Source organism: Python bivittatus, unplaced genomic scaffold (genome assembly GCF_059951505.1).
Source record: "Python bivittatus isolate LINGU-HERP-01145 unplaced genomic scaffold, Pbiv_v1 ctg000480_np1212, whole genome shotgun sequence".
NCBI classification, from domain to species: Eukaryota; Metazoa; Chordata; class Lepidosauria; order Squamata; family Pythonidae; genus Python; species Python bivittatus.
The window spans coordinates 58,383,864-58,399,266 of NW_028277075.1; the positions used below are offsets into that span (position 1 = coordinate 58,383,864).

The 15,403-nt window shown below is 38.3% G+C and overlaps 1 protein-coding gene across 3 annotated transcripts in view; it reads right to left on the reverse strand.

Moving 5' to 3' along the window:
• Window positions 1–15,403, reverse strand: part of PIK3C2A (phosphatidylinositol-4-phosphate 3-kinase catalytic subunit type 2 alpha) — a 63,885-nt gene that overhangs the window by 10,304 nt on the left and 38,178 nt on the right. For all 3 annotated transcript variants that reach the window (XM_007436248.4, XM_088146013.1, XM_088146012.1), the window contains 12 exons: window positions 14,319–14,507; window positions 13,699–13,792; window positions 12,027–12,121; window positions 10,625–10,805; window positions 10,207–10,311; window positions 8,070–8,162; window positions 6,286–6,415; window positions 5,284–5,420; window positions 4,535–4,704; window positions 3,603–3,759; window positions 3,264–3,373; window positions 1,141–1,348 (listed from right to left, as the gene is read on the reverse strand). In XM_007436248.4, coding sequence (XP_007436310.2) covers window positions 1,141–1,348; window positions 3,264–3,373; window positions 3,603–3,759; window positions 4,535–4,704; window positions 5,284–5,420; window positions 6,286–6,415; window positions 8,070–8,162; window positions 10,207–10,311; window positions 10,625–10,805; window positions 12,027–12,121; window positions 13,699–13,792; window positions 14,319–14,507 — 1,669 coding nt within the window. The remainder of the gene's footprint in view (window positions 1–1,140; window positions 1,349–3,263; window positions 3,374–3,602; window positions 3,760–4,534; window positions 4,705–5,283; window positions 5,421–6,285; window positions 6,416–8,069; window positions 8,163–10,206; window positions 10,312–10,624; window positions 10,806–12,026; window positions 12,122–13,698; window positions 13,793–14,318; window positions 14,508–15,403) is intronic.

Consider the following 15,403-nt stretch of genomic DNA (forward strand, 5'->3'; position numbering starts at 1 on the left):
CATCACTAAGTGATGCGGTCATATTAGCAATGGCAACCCCAACACTCCCTGTTGCCATCATTAACCAAATCCCACTGGTCGTTAGCCAAGGACCCACCCTGATCCAAGTCATTCTGGGCTTGGTTCCTCCCAACCCCAAGCCTTGATTCTAAGGTAAGTGACTACCTCCCCTTCAACTCCCGTCAACTGCCTATTCCCCCCTCCATCTCTGCCCTTTTGGCTGCCCTGAACCCTGCCTTGTAGGGCAGCAAGCAGCCCCAGAACCAGGCAGCTCTGGGGCTGCTTGCCGTGCTGTGTTTCAGGGGCTTCTTGATGCACCATGGCTCTGAGGCTACAAGAAGCCCCTGAACCATAGCGTAAAGCCGCAGCTGCGCTGCACAGCAAAAGCCCCAGCTGCAGCCACCCTGCACTCTGAGACCCCTGCCACCCTGCCACCCCAGCTGACCTTCACTGTCTTCTTGCTCCTGCTGCTAATGAGGCATGCCCAGCCTGGCCCTTTGCAAGGCAGCTGCTGGCCATGTGAAGCCTTCTTCCTGAGGTCTCACAAGGAAACCGCCACACACAACTTCGGGAAAAAGGCCTCATGTAGCCAGCAGCTGCCTCTCAAAGGACCAGGCCACGGGCCACGGAGTGCAGTGTGGCCAAAAGAACAGAGATGGGGGGGGTGATAGGAAGGTGGGGGGAGTTGAAGCACCCCTGTGGTCATAAGTGCAGACAGGCTGCCAAGCACCTGAATTTTTATAATGTGACCGCGGGGGTGCTGCAATGGCCATAACTTCAGGGACTGGGGATAAGTACCATTTGTTCAGCTCCTCTGTAACTTCGAATGGTTGCCAAGTGAATGGCCATAACTCAAGGACTATCTGCAAAAAAATACTAAACTTCCCCACTCATTTCCAAGACTTCCCTATGTAGTAAATATCATTAATCCATGGAATTTCCATTAAAGCAGATGTTTCTTCAGTCATAATACTGCATTCAATATGGTTTGACTCATGGTTCAACAAGTTGAACTCAAAGGAAAAATAACAGAACCTGAAAATCCTGTTATAATGGGATACATGTGAACAGATGTTGGTTAAAGTGAATGAAGGAAGCTATAGAAATCATGCTCAACCAAAATACAATTCACAGACTTACATAATATTTATCTGGGTTGTATCTTTTATGGTATGTAAAGACAGATGCTTCTTTGATACGACCGTCTTGTTTGAGTGAGTATGTTTTAGGTGAAAACGAGAGGATTGGCTCATCATTAGAAGGCAGCCCTGAGAAACGCAGCTGAGCAAGGTTGTGAATAAAAAAGTTGAACTTTGTGGCAACACTTCCCAAACTTGATTCAATCAGCCTAAAAATAAACAAAGCATATTAGTTTTATATACTGTAAGTGTGCCAGTATCTCTAATTTCTTACAACTTCCATTGTAATAAGAATATCAATGATCACTTCACAGTTCAAATTCTTAGTGTATTAAACACATTAGAAAATTTTAAAATTAATATTCCTGATATAAAACAGAAGATGGTAGAGCTATTAGTTTCATTATTGCCGATCCCAAAGGACTATGCATATATAGAATAATTTTCTTATTAGAAATGCAAACTCCACAACATATTACAAACTGTTTTTCAAATTCCCCTGTATTTTTATTGATGGAAGGGGACTGCTGGAAATCCAGCTTCAAAGAGCCATTAGGGCATGAATCTAGCTGCACATTCTTTGAATTATGGCTAAGATTATTAAAACATTAAAGATACATACATACAAAGTTAAAGAAGTCAGCCATTTTGCTAATAAGCTTATAGCTTGCTAATAGTTTTTATGGCAATCTTCATTTATAAATTATAAAACTGTTACAGCAAACAACTGGTATATTTAACAAATTGGCTAAGCTTGCTTACTTATTAAATCCTATGGAATTTAAAGCAACTTAATAGAAAAAATGTTATTCTACCATGACCTCCAAATATTAACTTCATCAGAATCTTATTTTCTCCTCCCAAAACTTTTAAATTTAGTAACAATATACAGATGTAATGCTCTATCAAAAGTTTTCTGGAAATTGCTATTTTAAAAATGTTATGTGTGATATAATGAACATAGGCTGGAATCTGACTACAGGCAGTCCTTGCTTACTGACAGAAATTGGGACTGGGAACTCCATTGCTAAGTTCCAGCAGTCCCAGTTCCCGTTGTTAGACGAATCCCACGCGGTCGCAGCATCCCACAGTCACATGAACGCCATTTGTGACCTCCTGCCAGCTTCCCCATTGACTTTGCTTGTTGGAATCCAATAGTGAAGGTTGCAAATGGCGATCATGGGACTGTGGGATGCTGCGAGTCGTAACTGTAAGCCAGTCGCCAAGTGCCCAAATCACGATCATGTGACTGCAGGGAAGCTGCAATGACTGCAACTATGAGGACCTGTCGTAAGTCCCCCTCATTCAGCGCTGTCGCAACTTTGAATGGCTGCTGAACTAGTGGACGTTAAATGAGAACTACCTGTACATCCTTTCATTAGCAAAAGACATTTACACTGACATTTTATTTGTTTGTATATTTACAGAATTTATAAGGCTGCCAAACTCATAACTTTTAACTCTGGGCAGTGTACATCAATTTAAAACCCAAACAATCAAAACTCCACCAAGATAAAACCAAGATAAAAACAAAACCATTACATTCATAGCTGAGGCTGAATACAACAGATACTCCCTCTCCCAACAGAACAAGTTCAATTACTGTCCTGCTCCAGTGCACAGAAGAGTCAAGTTTTCATGGCTCCATGAAAGGCTAATAGGTCAGGGCCACCTGCACCTCAGGGGGGTGGGAAAGCTCATTCTAAAGGGCAGGCACAGCATCCAAGGCCCACTGGATGACACTGCTTGAAAGAAGGGACTTGGAGCATGCCCACCCTATGCATCCTCTTGGGATGGGCGGCACTAACTAGAGATAGGCAGTCCTGCAAATAACCCAGTCCTGTGCAATGAAAGGCTTTACTGGTGATAACTAGCACTTTGAATTACACCCAGAAACCTACCTGGAGCCAGTGCAGCTCATGGGGAAAACGGGAAAGGGGAAATTTCCTTCTCTCCACAGTCCACTATGCACTACTCAAATGTCAAAACCAGATGTTAAAGGTGCACAGAGATAAGGAGAAGTAGGTAGAGCCTCTCTTTGGGGAAGTCCATTGAGCCTCTAGCCTTAGCTGCAAGCAACAGGTGCATGCAAGCAACAAGAATTTAAAATTATTTGTGCAGTACCTTGTAAAGAAAATGGTAGCCTCAGCATCAGTAGTTTGGGGCTGAAGGGCATCCTGGACATACTTGAGATCTTGAGGTCCAGTAAGTTCTGGCAAGCCAGAAGACATCATCTATAAAGTGAACACATACAGTAGCTTTTTCAGTGGAAAACATGCATTACTTACTTTTAAAAAATTATTTCTCTATTTTAAAAAGGACTTCCAGATTTATGCATACTGTACAGTAAATATGACAGAACTTTAACTTGAAATTATGTGTGAACATAGTTGTGTTTAAATGTAGGGGTTGTTTTAAAACACAGCCTGTTTTGTTAACATCAGTGACATATAGAAATATTACCAATGACAGCAGATTAAGGAAAAGGTTGGCTTGTTTTCTGATTAGATTATAAGCTTGGCAGCACAGATCAACGAACAACTGGAAACGAATAGTGGGCTTTTCACCACCATTGATAACGTAGGCCATATCTGATGTCAGTACAAAAGGAGCCCGATCCCTTTCAAAGAAGAGAAGAGAAGAATTTGTTTTTAAATACAGCATCCTACATGCAAGCCTGCTGTGACTTTTTTTTTTCTATTCAGAAACTCCGAAACTGAGTTGCAAAGGTAAATGCGTCACTTGTTTCTGCACACATATGAAAATCAACAGCAAATAAAGGTCAATCTCAATGAACAGAAATTTTTAAGATGTATTTAAATAACATGTGAGTTATTTAATACCTCAGATGTTGGAATTTCACCAACATGTTCTAAACAAGACTTGGCTGAAGACATTGTATTTCATGAAAAACTTATACCCCACCCTAATTCAGGGAATTTCTTACAGCTTGTGAAGCGAGACAAAAATACTTGTTTGTTCAAACTGCTGGTAGGAAACACTGCTATGAATTTATATCATTGTTACATAGCAAATCTGGCTTTGATAGTTTAATATTGATTCCCAATTGACTAGGAATGCTTCGGAAAAGAAGCCCCCATTTTAAAACAAAGCACCAAAATTGCAGAACACATTAAAAAAAAAAGTTGTAAAAACAGCAATCAACATTATACAAACACCTCCTCATTTCTCTGCCACTTCTATGAAAATATTTCATAACAGAAAAATCAGTACATCCCATGACTGACACCTTCAGTGTGTTAGAAGCAGAGTCAACACAGTATGGCAAAAGTTACAGCCATTAGATTTTTCAATATAGTATCTTATAACTGCAAAATCAGCCATATTTTCAAATTACGGTAGTGGAATGTTTTAATTTTCTCAAAGTTTCATACCTTTTAAAGCTTCCAAACATCTGTGCACGGCCCAAGAATTTTCCAAAATCAATATGGAACATATGTCCTGTACTTCGAAGCATTATGTTATCATTGTGGCGATCGCAGATACCTAGCACATAGGTGGCCACACAACATCCAGCACAGGAATAGATGAAGTTTTCAGAAGCCTAAGAAAGGCAAAATTAAATACATTTTCATTATATAATCTGAAGAATAACACCTTGGTTTAGTATTCAGAAATCAGCTGCAGTAGCAGAAGCATCCATTAAGTTTGTTTGAAGAACAATGTAATTTAGAGTGTTTCAAAATTATGATATATATCAGTTCTTTGGAAAAGAACATTAGTAAGACAACATCATTACCTGACTTTTAAAATTCTAGTTCGAAGAGATGAAAAGGGGAAAATGGCTTAGGCAAGGAAAACTATAGGAGCTAATTTTTCAAGCAGGTGGAGAGGCAAGGTTTTTAAATCATCTATCTGTGATTTGCCAAGCGTTAAGCATGTCACTTAAATGCAAGATTCCCACTACTTCCGGCTATCTCAAAGAGTGTAACCTAAGATTATGGCATGCCAGCTTAGCATTAAACTAACCAACTTGAGGTAGCACTGTCCTGTATTTAACTGTTGTTAAATGTGACGTGTGAATGAATCCCAAGTAGGATTAGCTCTCTACAGCATCAGATGAGAAACTACTACTATCAGTCTCCTATTTTAAGTTCCTATTTGGAAATGGTATGGAATTTACCTTTTCATATTCTTCTTCTGTAGAGTTGTATTTTCTTAGCCATTCTGCAAGGGGCTTATCTTTAAAGGATCCTGTCACTCCATACTCCACTTGAATTTTCCTAAGAGTATCTGAAGCTGGAACAAGTTCTACCATTCCTTTAAATCAATCAGCAAAACGTACTAAGTATCAAGTATCCATAATGTGTATTACTGTATAGTTCTTTCATGAAAATAATCAACTTAAAAGCTTTAAAGAAAGATTTCTATAAATCCAAATGGCTTGCTGATATAGATTATTGTGCATCATGTTCTCTGTGTTTAAAATACTACATGGTAATATAATTCAAAAATTCAGTTTAAAGATTGTTAATGTACAAAAAGGGCAAATTCTGTTTTATTCTTAAATCCACTCAATAAAAAACATGGAACAAAGTCTCCTTTAAGTTGAGCTCAACTCCCAGTGACTTCATAGACTTGTAGTTTTCTTGGCAATAGTACGGAAGTAGTTTGTCACTGTGATCTTGAGACATTTTTTCAACTTCCCAGTCTGCAGTCTGGGATTCCACATGGTCTCCCATTCAAGTACTAAGCAGGTCCAGCCTCACATAACCTTTTGGAAGTCAGCCATCAGTTAGTTGCTGCTACCTGCTGTAGACTGATTAACTTAATATTGAACTAACATGGGTAAATGAAAAAAAGTAACCATTCTTCAACATTCTGTGTACTAGCAAGCAGACCTCCTACAGCTTCTGGCCATGTACACTTGAGGTTTCTTCATACATGAGGCAAGAGTGTCCTAGGACAGCAGATGTGTTTTGCAAGTATATTAGGCAGTTCAATTAATGCCAATTATTTTTATGGCTGTGGTACCCTGGACTGCTTACAAATATGTGGCATCTTAGAAACAGGCTTTACAGTAAATGCACTAAATCTGCCATTCCTACCAGAAATTGGGACAATAGCCAGACCAAAATTTAAAATTGCATGTAAGATAGCATAAGGCAAGAAATTAAAGCTCTACCTCTATCTTTGCCAGTTGCAAGGCACTTGAACATAACCATCCTCAAGTCCAGTCCTTCCTGTAACCAAATCTTATCCATGATCTTTATCATTTGCAATGCTAACATATCTTGGCGCAGATCTTCTCCAACCTAAGAAAAAACAAAAGTCGCAAGTGAGAGGAAGGAATGTTATCAAGGCAGGCCCAACGAAGGTCGGTTCTGCCTGTTTTATTATATGTTAGCACAAGAACAGAAACGATCTACGACACTTAATTTAGTGTGTCTTTTATGATATCAAGTTTCTAGGTCTTAATAGTATACAGCAAGGCTGAGCAACTTGAAACCTGAAGACTGTATGTCTCAGGAAATTAATTCCCTTTCTTCATCAATGTCTGCTAATACCCGATTTCTCCACAATTTAGAATAAGAATGGGTGTTGTGGCCTGGCACAAGCGTGAGCAGGCGAGTGGGGGGTGGAGTGCTGCAAGTGGGGGGGTGTGGCATAGAGTACGCAGATCTCGTACTCTGTAGTGGGGCTCTTCGGGAGAAAAAGTGGTGGGAGCGGGAGCAACTTACAGGAGTGACTTTGACTTTGCTTGTGGGAAACCAGCAGTCGCAAATGGTGACCATATGACTGTGGGATGCTGCAACCGTCATAAGTTGCCAAGCGCCCGAATAGTGATCAAGTGAACACGGGGGTGCTGGATGGCCAGAACTTTGAGGACTGGTCATAAATACCACTCATTCAGCACTATCGTAACTTTGAACAGTTGCTGAACAGGTGGTTGTAACCCGAGGACTACCTGTACTGCAAAACAGTTTATGTGAAAGTGATCATACTGAGAAACTCAAGCTTTATTAATGAAACAATATTCAGTACAAACTGAAGAAAGCATGAATGAAAATACAATTCAAAAGTAAAGAATATATAACTTAAAGTTAATTTATCAGAATGCTTCTTATATTCTAGACATTCAGGCAATATGTTGGCCCTCTGAAATGATTAGGTAAAGTCTACTCTCTCCAGAGCTGTCAGTTTTGCTTTTATAATTGTCATTAATGTGATAATTTCCCCCCAATCCATGAGTACTGCTCTTTTCAAAAGCAACATCCAATTTTTCTGGCATTCTCAAATAAATGCAAAAATATATCCAGAGCAAATCTTACTGGCAGATAAGGGCAAAAAATTATTTTATTTACTATTTATTTTTATCAAATTTCTCCCCCCCATCTCCCCCCAATGGGGGACTCTGGGTGACTTACAAAAAACATTAAAACCATAAATATATATAAAATACATAATACATCTAAAATTTAAAAACAGTACTAAAAAAGGAAAATCCAAGAAGATGGAAAATTGGGCTGAGGACAGCCAGCCACTATGGGGCTAGCCATCCCCCTACTTGAAGTGTTCCCTCCCCATCCCAGGCCAAGTGACAGAGCCAGGTCTTCAAGGCCCTTCGGAAGGCCAGGAGTGAGGGGGCCAATCACACCTCCAGGGACAGAATGTTCCAAAGAGCGGGGGCTAAAGTTCATTGCAAAACAAAATTTAACAGCATAGTATGTGCTGGCACAAAACTTTTTAAACCTCTCATATGCTCTGAAAGGAAACCATTATTCTTAGCAAAAAAGACCAGACCATGAATGCTTAAACATTCATTTAACACGTGCAAACTCTCCCCACAAATGCTCGAAGCATCCAGAGCATTCCTTATATCCATAAAAAGTCACAATTTTTCCCATGGGATTAAGACTGCCATCAGCACTGCAGGGGAAATATCTCTAGTTGAAACAAAAAATATACCTTAAACATTACATTAATTTCTTCTCCCAAAGGATCTGCATTCACCAAAGCAATTTTAAGAGGGACTGCATTAGAACTGAAATAGGAACATGCCTGTCAAAGATATAAAACATGGTTCATATTATAAAAACCAAAAGGGTTATAAATAGGGATGATCAATGTTCTAAGTTCAGTCTTGCTCAGTTTCTCGTATCATCATCATTATCAAAGATAGTACCAATAGTTATAGGTGCCTTAGGTGCAATCCCAAAACATCTGGAGCACCACTTGAACACCATCAGCATTGACAAAATCAATCAATTGCAAAAGGCAGCTTTACTTGGAACAGCTTATATCCTGCAATGATACCTTTAACACTATCAAACAACAATATCTGCCTATCCCAGGTCCTTGGGAAGGACTTGATAGGTCGATAAAAATGCCAAATCCAGTCTAAACTTCTGGCTGACTGTATGACCAACCATAACAATAGAAATAAACAACAATTAAATTAGAATATATACAATTACAAAACGGACACACTAAAGGCCCAGGCATCTCCGAAGTCAAATAATGGTATTACAAACTAGTAAGCACTTTGCAACTAAAAGAATAGATTAATTAGACCCTATAAAACCTACTAGTAATATATAAGTAATTAATCAAATGGAAACAAACGTACAACATAAAAACCAAGGAACCCTGTTTCCAGGGCCAGTCTAGAAGCCATGAGTCTTCAATCAGAGGAGAATCCTTACTCTTCAGGAAAGTTTTAAGCCCAGATTTAAAAACTAAAAAGTTTATATTATATGTGGTTTGTCCTGTATTCTTTTTACTCAGAGAAGCTTTATAAAGATAATATGAAGCCAGCTGGTTGCAACAGAGTTGAAGAAATAAAGGAATTCAAGTTGGTACAAACTGGCAAAAGTTTGCCAGGAAAAGTAAGCAAGCGATAAACATTGGGGGGCGGGGGGGCGGAGAAAGAAGAGCTGAAGAAGAGGCATAGCTAGGAAAAAAAGTCACTTTTTAAAGGGAATAAGAAACAAAGCTTTAAATAAGATAGAATGACTACTTATGAGTAAAGAAGAGGTAAAAATAAAAATGCAGCCACTTTTCTCCCTGCAGCCCTTTGCCCAGCTGGGATTCCACTCCCTGCAGCTAACAAGGAGAGTGACACAGCTTGGTGAGTGCAAAGGATTCAGGAGTAATGGTTGGCAACTTGGACACCGAGGAAGGACAGAGGCTGCTAGTTTCACCAGTGAGGAAATTGCTCAGTGAAATGGCTGAGAGAGAACTCAGGCTTGAAGAAGGAAGAAGAGAAGTGGACTGGACCTGACCTGAGGAGGAAGAATCACAGGAAGAGTAGTGAGAGAAACTGCTATATGAAACTTTTGCAGAAACAGCTGTTCCTGAGGACATTTTGCAAGGCTGGGGAGAAAATTGGTTTGTTTAAACATGCTCTGAGCTTTTGAAATGTGCTGTACCTTTAAGAAGACTGCTCTGTCTCTTATGTACAGACATCTAGCTCTGAGCAAGCCTCTCTGCAGGACACACTGAGATTTCATCTGACTAAGTACGATAGCCTAGTGTAGTTTATAGTTATTCTTCTACAGTTCTTGTCTGCTCAAAACTAGAGGCCAGATTTTTTTTTTATTGGATACTCGAGGTGGGGGGGATGGAAATTGGCCTTTACAGTCCTAGCCCCATCCACTGGCTGGAGATTTGGTGGTAGGCTTTGTTCAACATGAATTGCATAGGAGCTAGTGAGATCCTGCCTGGGAGATCTCCAAGAAATCCTCATCAAACCCAGAACAATTTCTGGGTTAAAACAAGACCTACAGTACATTTAAAAAGGAGTTGTGCAAAGCTGCTTGTGACTATTTTTATTTGATATGTGCTGATATCAGAGTGCAGTGTAAGCCCCCCCCACCAACAACCCTGTGAAGATGGTCCAATTTTTGCAAGTATAACCAAATAAACCATCTAGGAATTTTGTGACTACGTTTACATGTATTTTATATCCCCACTTTCTCTGAGCAGCTTGCAGATTCAATCTTCTAACATTTACAAACTCAAAAGGTAACTAGGTAGAGATGGGAAAGGACAAGAGGAACCAACAGAGTGGAACCAACAATGATTAACGTCACACAGCTCATACCTTTACATTCAGTCCTTTAGCTACAAGACTGGGGCTGAGAGGCAGACGGCATTTGTTTTTCAAGAAAAAAGATTGGACACGTTCCATTCCACTTTGCAGAACCATCTGTTAATAAGCAATTCAAGGTTAAACACTAAACACAATTTTTAGAAATGTTTTCATTATGAATACAGCATTAAGTTGTATCAGTGTTCTTTTACGGCATAATCTGGCATGTGAAACAGCAGAGAAAAGGGGGGGATTTTGGGGTTATACATTTCAGTCCGTATTACACAGCTGAGTATTTTGTCAAAGAGATGCAAAAGTAACGTAATAAACTCACACTGGCTGATTTTACCTATGAAATATGAAGTGCATCATTAATAAATGTAACTGTGTTTTCATTCACATATATACATAACTTGATCACTTCACCAACCTGTCTGGCTGATCCACTTGTCTGCTTTACTTTTTCTGCAACCATCCCTAAGATCTGCACAAGTCTTGACTGCTTTTCCAGTTCTTCTGTCAGACTTTTGCCACAGATGGAAAGAAAGGCACCAAGGATATGCCCATACCTTATGCCATGTTTGGTATCATTCAAGGTATCCTTTAGTAACCTAAAATATTATATAACATTAGATTGGTTTCCCTCACACATACTTATTTCATACATAACCTGCCTTTGTACAGGAGCCCAAGGCAGGATATACCATGTACCCTCCTCTTATCTTCACAGCAACTCTGTGGGGTAAGTTGGATTGAGAGAGACAGCAGTCAGTCCAAAGTCACCCAGTGAATGTCTGCGGCTGATGGCAGACTGGGAGCTGGATCTCCCCTCTCCTAACCCAACACTTTAACCACTATAGCACACTGCCCCCCCCCATAATGAATTGGATTTCAAATACTTCAAAACACCAGGTTGATCCACCAGACTAGTGGAAGGAGACAGAGGGTTGAAATAATCTTTGACTTAGAGAATAAGCCCCAATGAATGCAGTGCTCACATTTAGAGATCCCAAGAAGACACGAATCCTGGCTTATGACGGACATGAGTATTCTGCATGTGCAGATACATCAGGAAGCTACATATTTAAAGTGTCTTTCCTTTGTGTCCAAACTCAGAACTTCCTTAATTGGGGTGCTCAGGACTTCATGGCTCCTCAACTTGTTACACATAGCAGATTGCACTCTGAGTTTGATTTTTTTTCTACCAACCAGGAGGTTGGTGGTCTGAAAGTGAATTGTTTTAATTCCTGGTTTTTATTGTACACGGATTTGATTTTTTAAAAAAAAGAAGTAATCTATATGTATATAAAATAAAACAAAGTAAAAACTGTTCAGCTTCTAGAGGAGATTCATACTATAGATCATTAGAGAATGTGTGAAGAGAGGAGAGAGAGAGAAAGATAGAGAGGAGGATGGTAGTATCTGAAACCATTATTTTACAGTCATTAATTTATATAGCACCTTCCACTGCATTTACAATATTATCCTTACATTACATTAAGATCAGTTAATTAATTTTTTGTTTCTGCATAAAGCATAATCTTGCTTAAGACACAAACATGTGATATGAATTCAATTTGAGAGAGACTGATGCAATATGTGGTACTAATGCTTTGGAATGGAAGAAGGCTATCTAGAACTTCAGAAATAATACAATAGGTTTTTCATAACACCTAATTAATTTCTATTAGCAGCAGCAGCATATATTTTTCTGGCCTACGAAGATCTATGAATCTTCCTCATTTTTTAAATTCTCACATCAGCTGTTCATTTATTCTTGGAAATATAAACATTGTTGAAAAATGATAAAAAAAGAATATAAATCTTCTTACCAATACAGGTAGTGTGCTATTCGAATATTTCCTAATGCTCGGGCCAAAAGGAACTTGACTAAAGAGTTGTCCAGATATGTTTCATGTTTTAATGCCTAAACATATATAAAAGGTAAGTTTTATACAGCGTTATAGTCTAAATTTAAAGGCAGCTTAGCATAGGTGGCTTAGTACAACCAAGCATCTACAGTTTTCCAATGAGATGAACTTCCCAGAGTTATATTCCTTAAAATATGAAGTTTTTAGTTTAAATTTACAACTCATTCAGACTCAATCGATCAATCAATTTATCTATCTATTCCATTCTGTCTATCTGCCTATGTTCCTAGGGAACATAATCCACTAAAAGAACTGGACGTAGGAGAGATAATATTTGCTACTTCCTCTTCTTTTGCATCTCCTTGTCAATTCACGTACTAGAAGGTCTCTCCAACTTTTTGGATCTCTTTTTTACTCACAGCCTTTGAAAAATTATTATGGAAGCCACATTATTAAACAGCAACACACACACAAAATATAAAAATAAACCTATTTAGGAAGCGTATGTAAGCATATTCAAAATAGTTCTGAAGCAATATGATAAACAGTAAAAAAAAATATGCCAGCAGCATTAAAATGACAACATGGAAGACTGTCAAGATTGTCACATAATGTAACCATCTCTTGTCCTTATAAATGAAAAGACCTTTGCTCTAGTCCAGTGTTTCTCAACCTTGGCCACTTTAAGCTGTGTGGATTTCAACTCCCAGAATTCCCTAGCCAGCCATGCTGGCTGGGGAATTCTGGGAGTTGAAGTCCACACAGCTTAAAGTGGCCAAGGTTGAGAAACACTGCTCTGGTCACTATGTGCCTAGTTTCAGATGAAGAGATGAAGAAGGAAACATTAACAAAGATCTTAGATGATACTCCCAACATTCAGGTAGGCTCACAATAATTTAATTTACATATGGACTAACAAACTTAATTTTACAACATCTTTTCAACTATTTCTCCTGCATTTTCTACATGTCTCTCCAGGAATTAAGTCTCCATGTGCCTATTTTCCTTGCCTCTTGCTAATATGTGGAAGGAGAACACACTCCTCAATCCTCTATACTTCAGGTTGGTAATTTTTTCTGCCCCCCCACCCCGCAAAAAAGTGAAATCTCATAAGAACCCCATTTCACAAGATTTCAAGTCAACACCAAAATCCCACTGAGATTCAGAGACTTGCAAAATCAGTCTTGCAAAATCTGAGGACTGCATGAGATTTTGGTCATTTCCTTTTCTTTTTGACTATTTAATTCTGAGGTTTCACAAACACTATCTGTCTTGGTATCTTGTTGCTGACCCTCACATATCCTGATTTACTGGACCCAATGCAAATGCAAATAAACAAATGCAAATAAAAATTATCCTGGTTACTTAACCTTAAGATGCCAAATAAGCAACAGAAATTGCATGGAAGTAACTGGGGAACAGAAAAGGATACAGATAAGTAGAATGAGTGGTTTGTCTACTGCAGCAATTACTACCGTTCAATTAAAATTACAAATTATATCTCATTTATTAGATTAAATACCAAAATTCCTAAGTTACTTCCATAAATTAATATGGTTTCTGATTACTTTTGTGCAATTAGAATATCATTTTTTTTTCATTTTCATTATGTTTAATGTGGTATTATTCTGACCTGAACAAACTGGGGGAGAATGTCAGCAAGTTCATCATCGCTTATTGCCTCAATCCACTGCACAGCTTTTGTTCTTACTTCTTGATCTGCAAAACTACAAACCAGAAGATTGGTTGAAACTGTACTTTATTTAAGTTTGGCAAGAGTATACAACCCAAGGATATTTGGGAAACTTTTAGTGGGGAACATTAGAAATAAAGTTTTAGCTTATGCAAAAAGGTTTTATGTATTTATATGGGACCCAAGTAAATTGTCTTCAGACACTCACTGGAATCATTGAATAATTTTTATAATGAGAGGGATAAAGTCCATTTTTCATATCAGTAGATTACATTAGAAAAGATACTGTCTTACCTAAGTGATATATTTAATCTTAAATTCTGATGTATCTGTATACAAACACTAATACAACATTACAGTTTCAGCCTAGTAGACAATCCAATTTAGAACTATAAGACATACATGAAAGTTTGTGGTCTATAAACAACATCCACATGGAAAAATGTGGTGAAACCAGCAATGTGGCTTTTACTTCTAACAACCTAAAAATGCTTAATAGCTCATAATTTATGATATTTTTTCAAGGCATATTATAGTCCTGAAATAAACATCTAACTTACTTTGAGTCCAGCAATTCTAATGCGATAAGTGGAGGTAAAGGAGGCCACTGCTGAAGCAGCAAATATATTTCAGGAAGATTTGTCAAATCCCAGTTTGGAGCACTAGCCAGTATCTTGGGCAGGCTGTTTGCATGTGTGTAACAATAATGTCGTTTCTCCCACAAAAATGCTTTATCCTTCCTAGATAACCTATAAAAGGTAATTCCAAATGTATTTATTAATTCATAATACTGCCATTATAGTCATCACACACTTAGAAACCATAAAGCAAATCCTGGGTGAAGCTATTCTTTCTGAGGCAACACCAATCCAAATATTAATGTTATTATTACAGCTACAATGAGTTTCATCTTTCATCCTGCTCTCCTTCATTTGTCCAATCAGATCTTCCAGACATGAGTTTCAATTTCAAAAATCAGGATAGACTGAAAGAGGAACTAAAAATTTCAAGTGGTATGGTGATTCATGTTTTCATAACTTCTTTACAAAAGGAATGCTGGATTATCCTGATTCTTTTAGAAAATGTCAGATGCCCCTAACTTCAAGAGAGCAGGAAGAAATTCCATTAAATGGACATTAATTCCCTTGTTTTTTTCATTTTACTGATAATTTCACTCAAGCTAATTTTGTTCAATGCTTGAGTGAAATGCTGATCTGAATCACAAATTCAGATGCTAACAGTAGCAATGATCACCTTTTCCTATCTTTGGCTGCCTTGCCAGCTATAAAAAAGCTTATTTTGCCAATTAAATGTTATACTGCATTCACAATAATATACATTATAGTTTGAAAAGCATCAAGAAACTGTAACTGAAACTGCTATGAACTTCAACAATTAATTAGCCTGGTGATAGATGCCAAGCATTTTGATCAGATCGTGTTAAAGTTCCTTTAGTTGAACTGCACACTGATTGCTGGAGGAAGTCTTGTGTGTCATAAGCGACTCTGAACATAAAGGCAACTTCATCCATTCTTTCTTCTCCATATGCTTCATCTGCAGCATTATTTTTGACCTCCCAGACTTATCAGCCTCCTCAGTGCTTGCTCTGCCAACAGAGAATTCTTAGGCTCTGACACTGACAGAA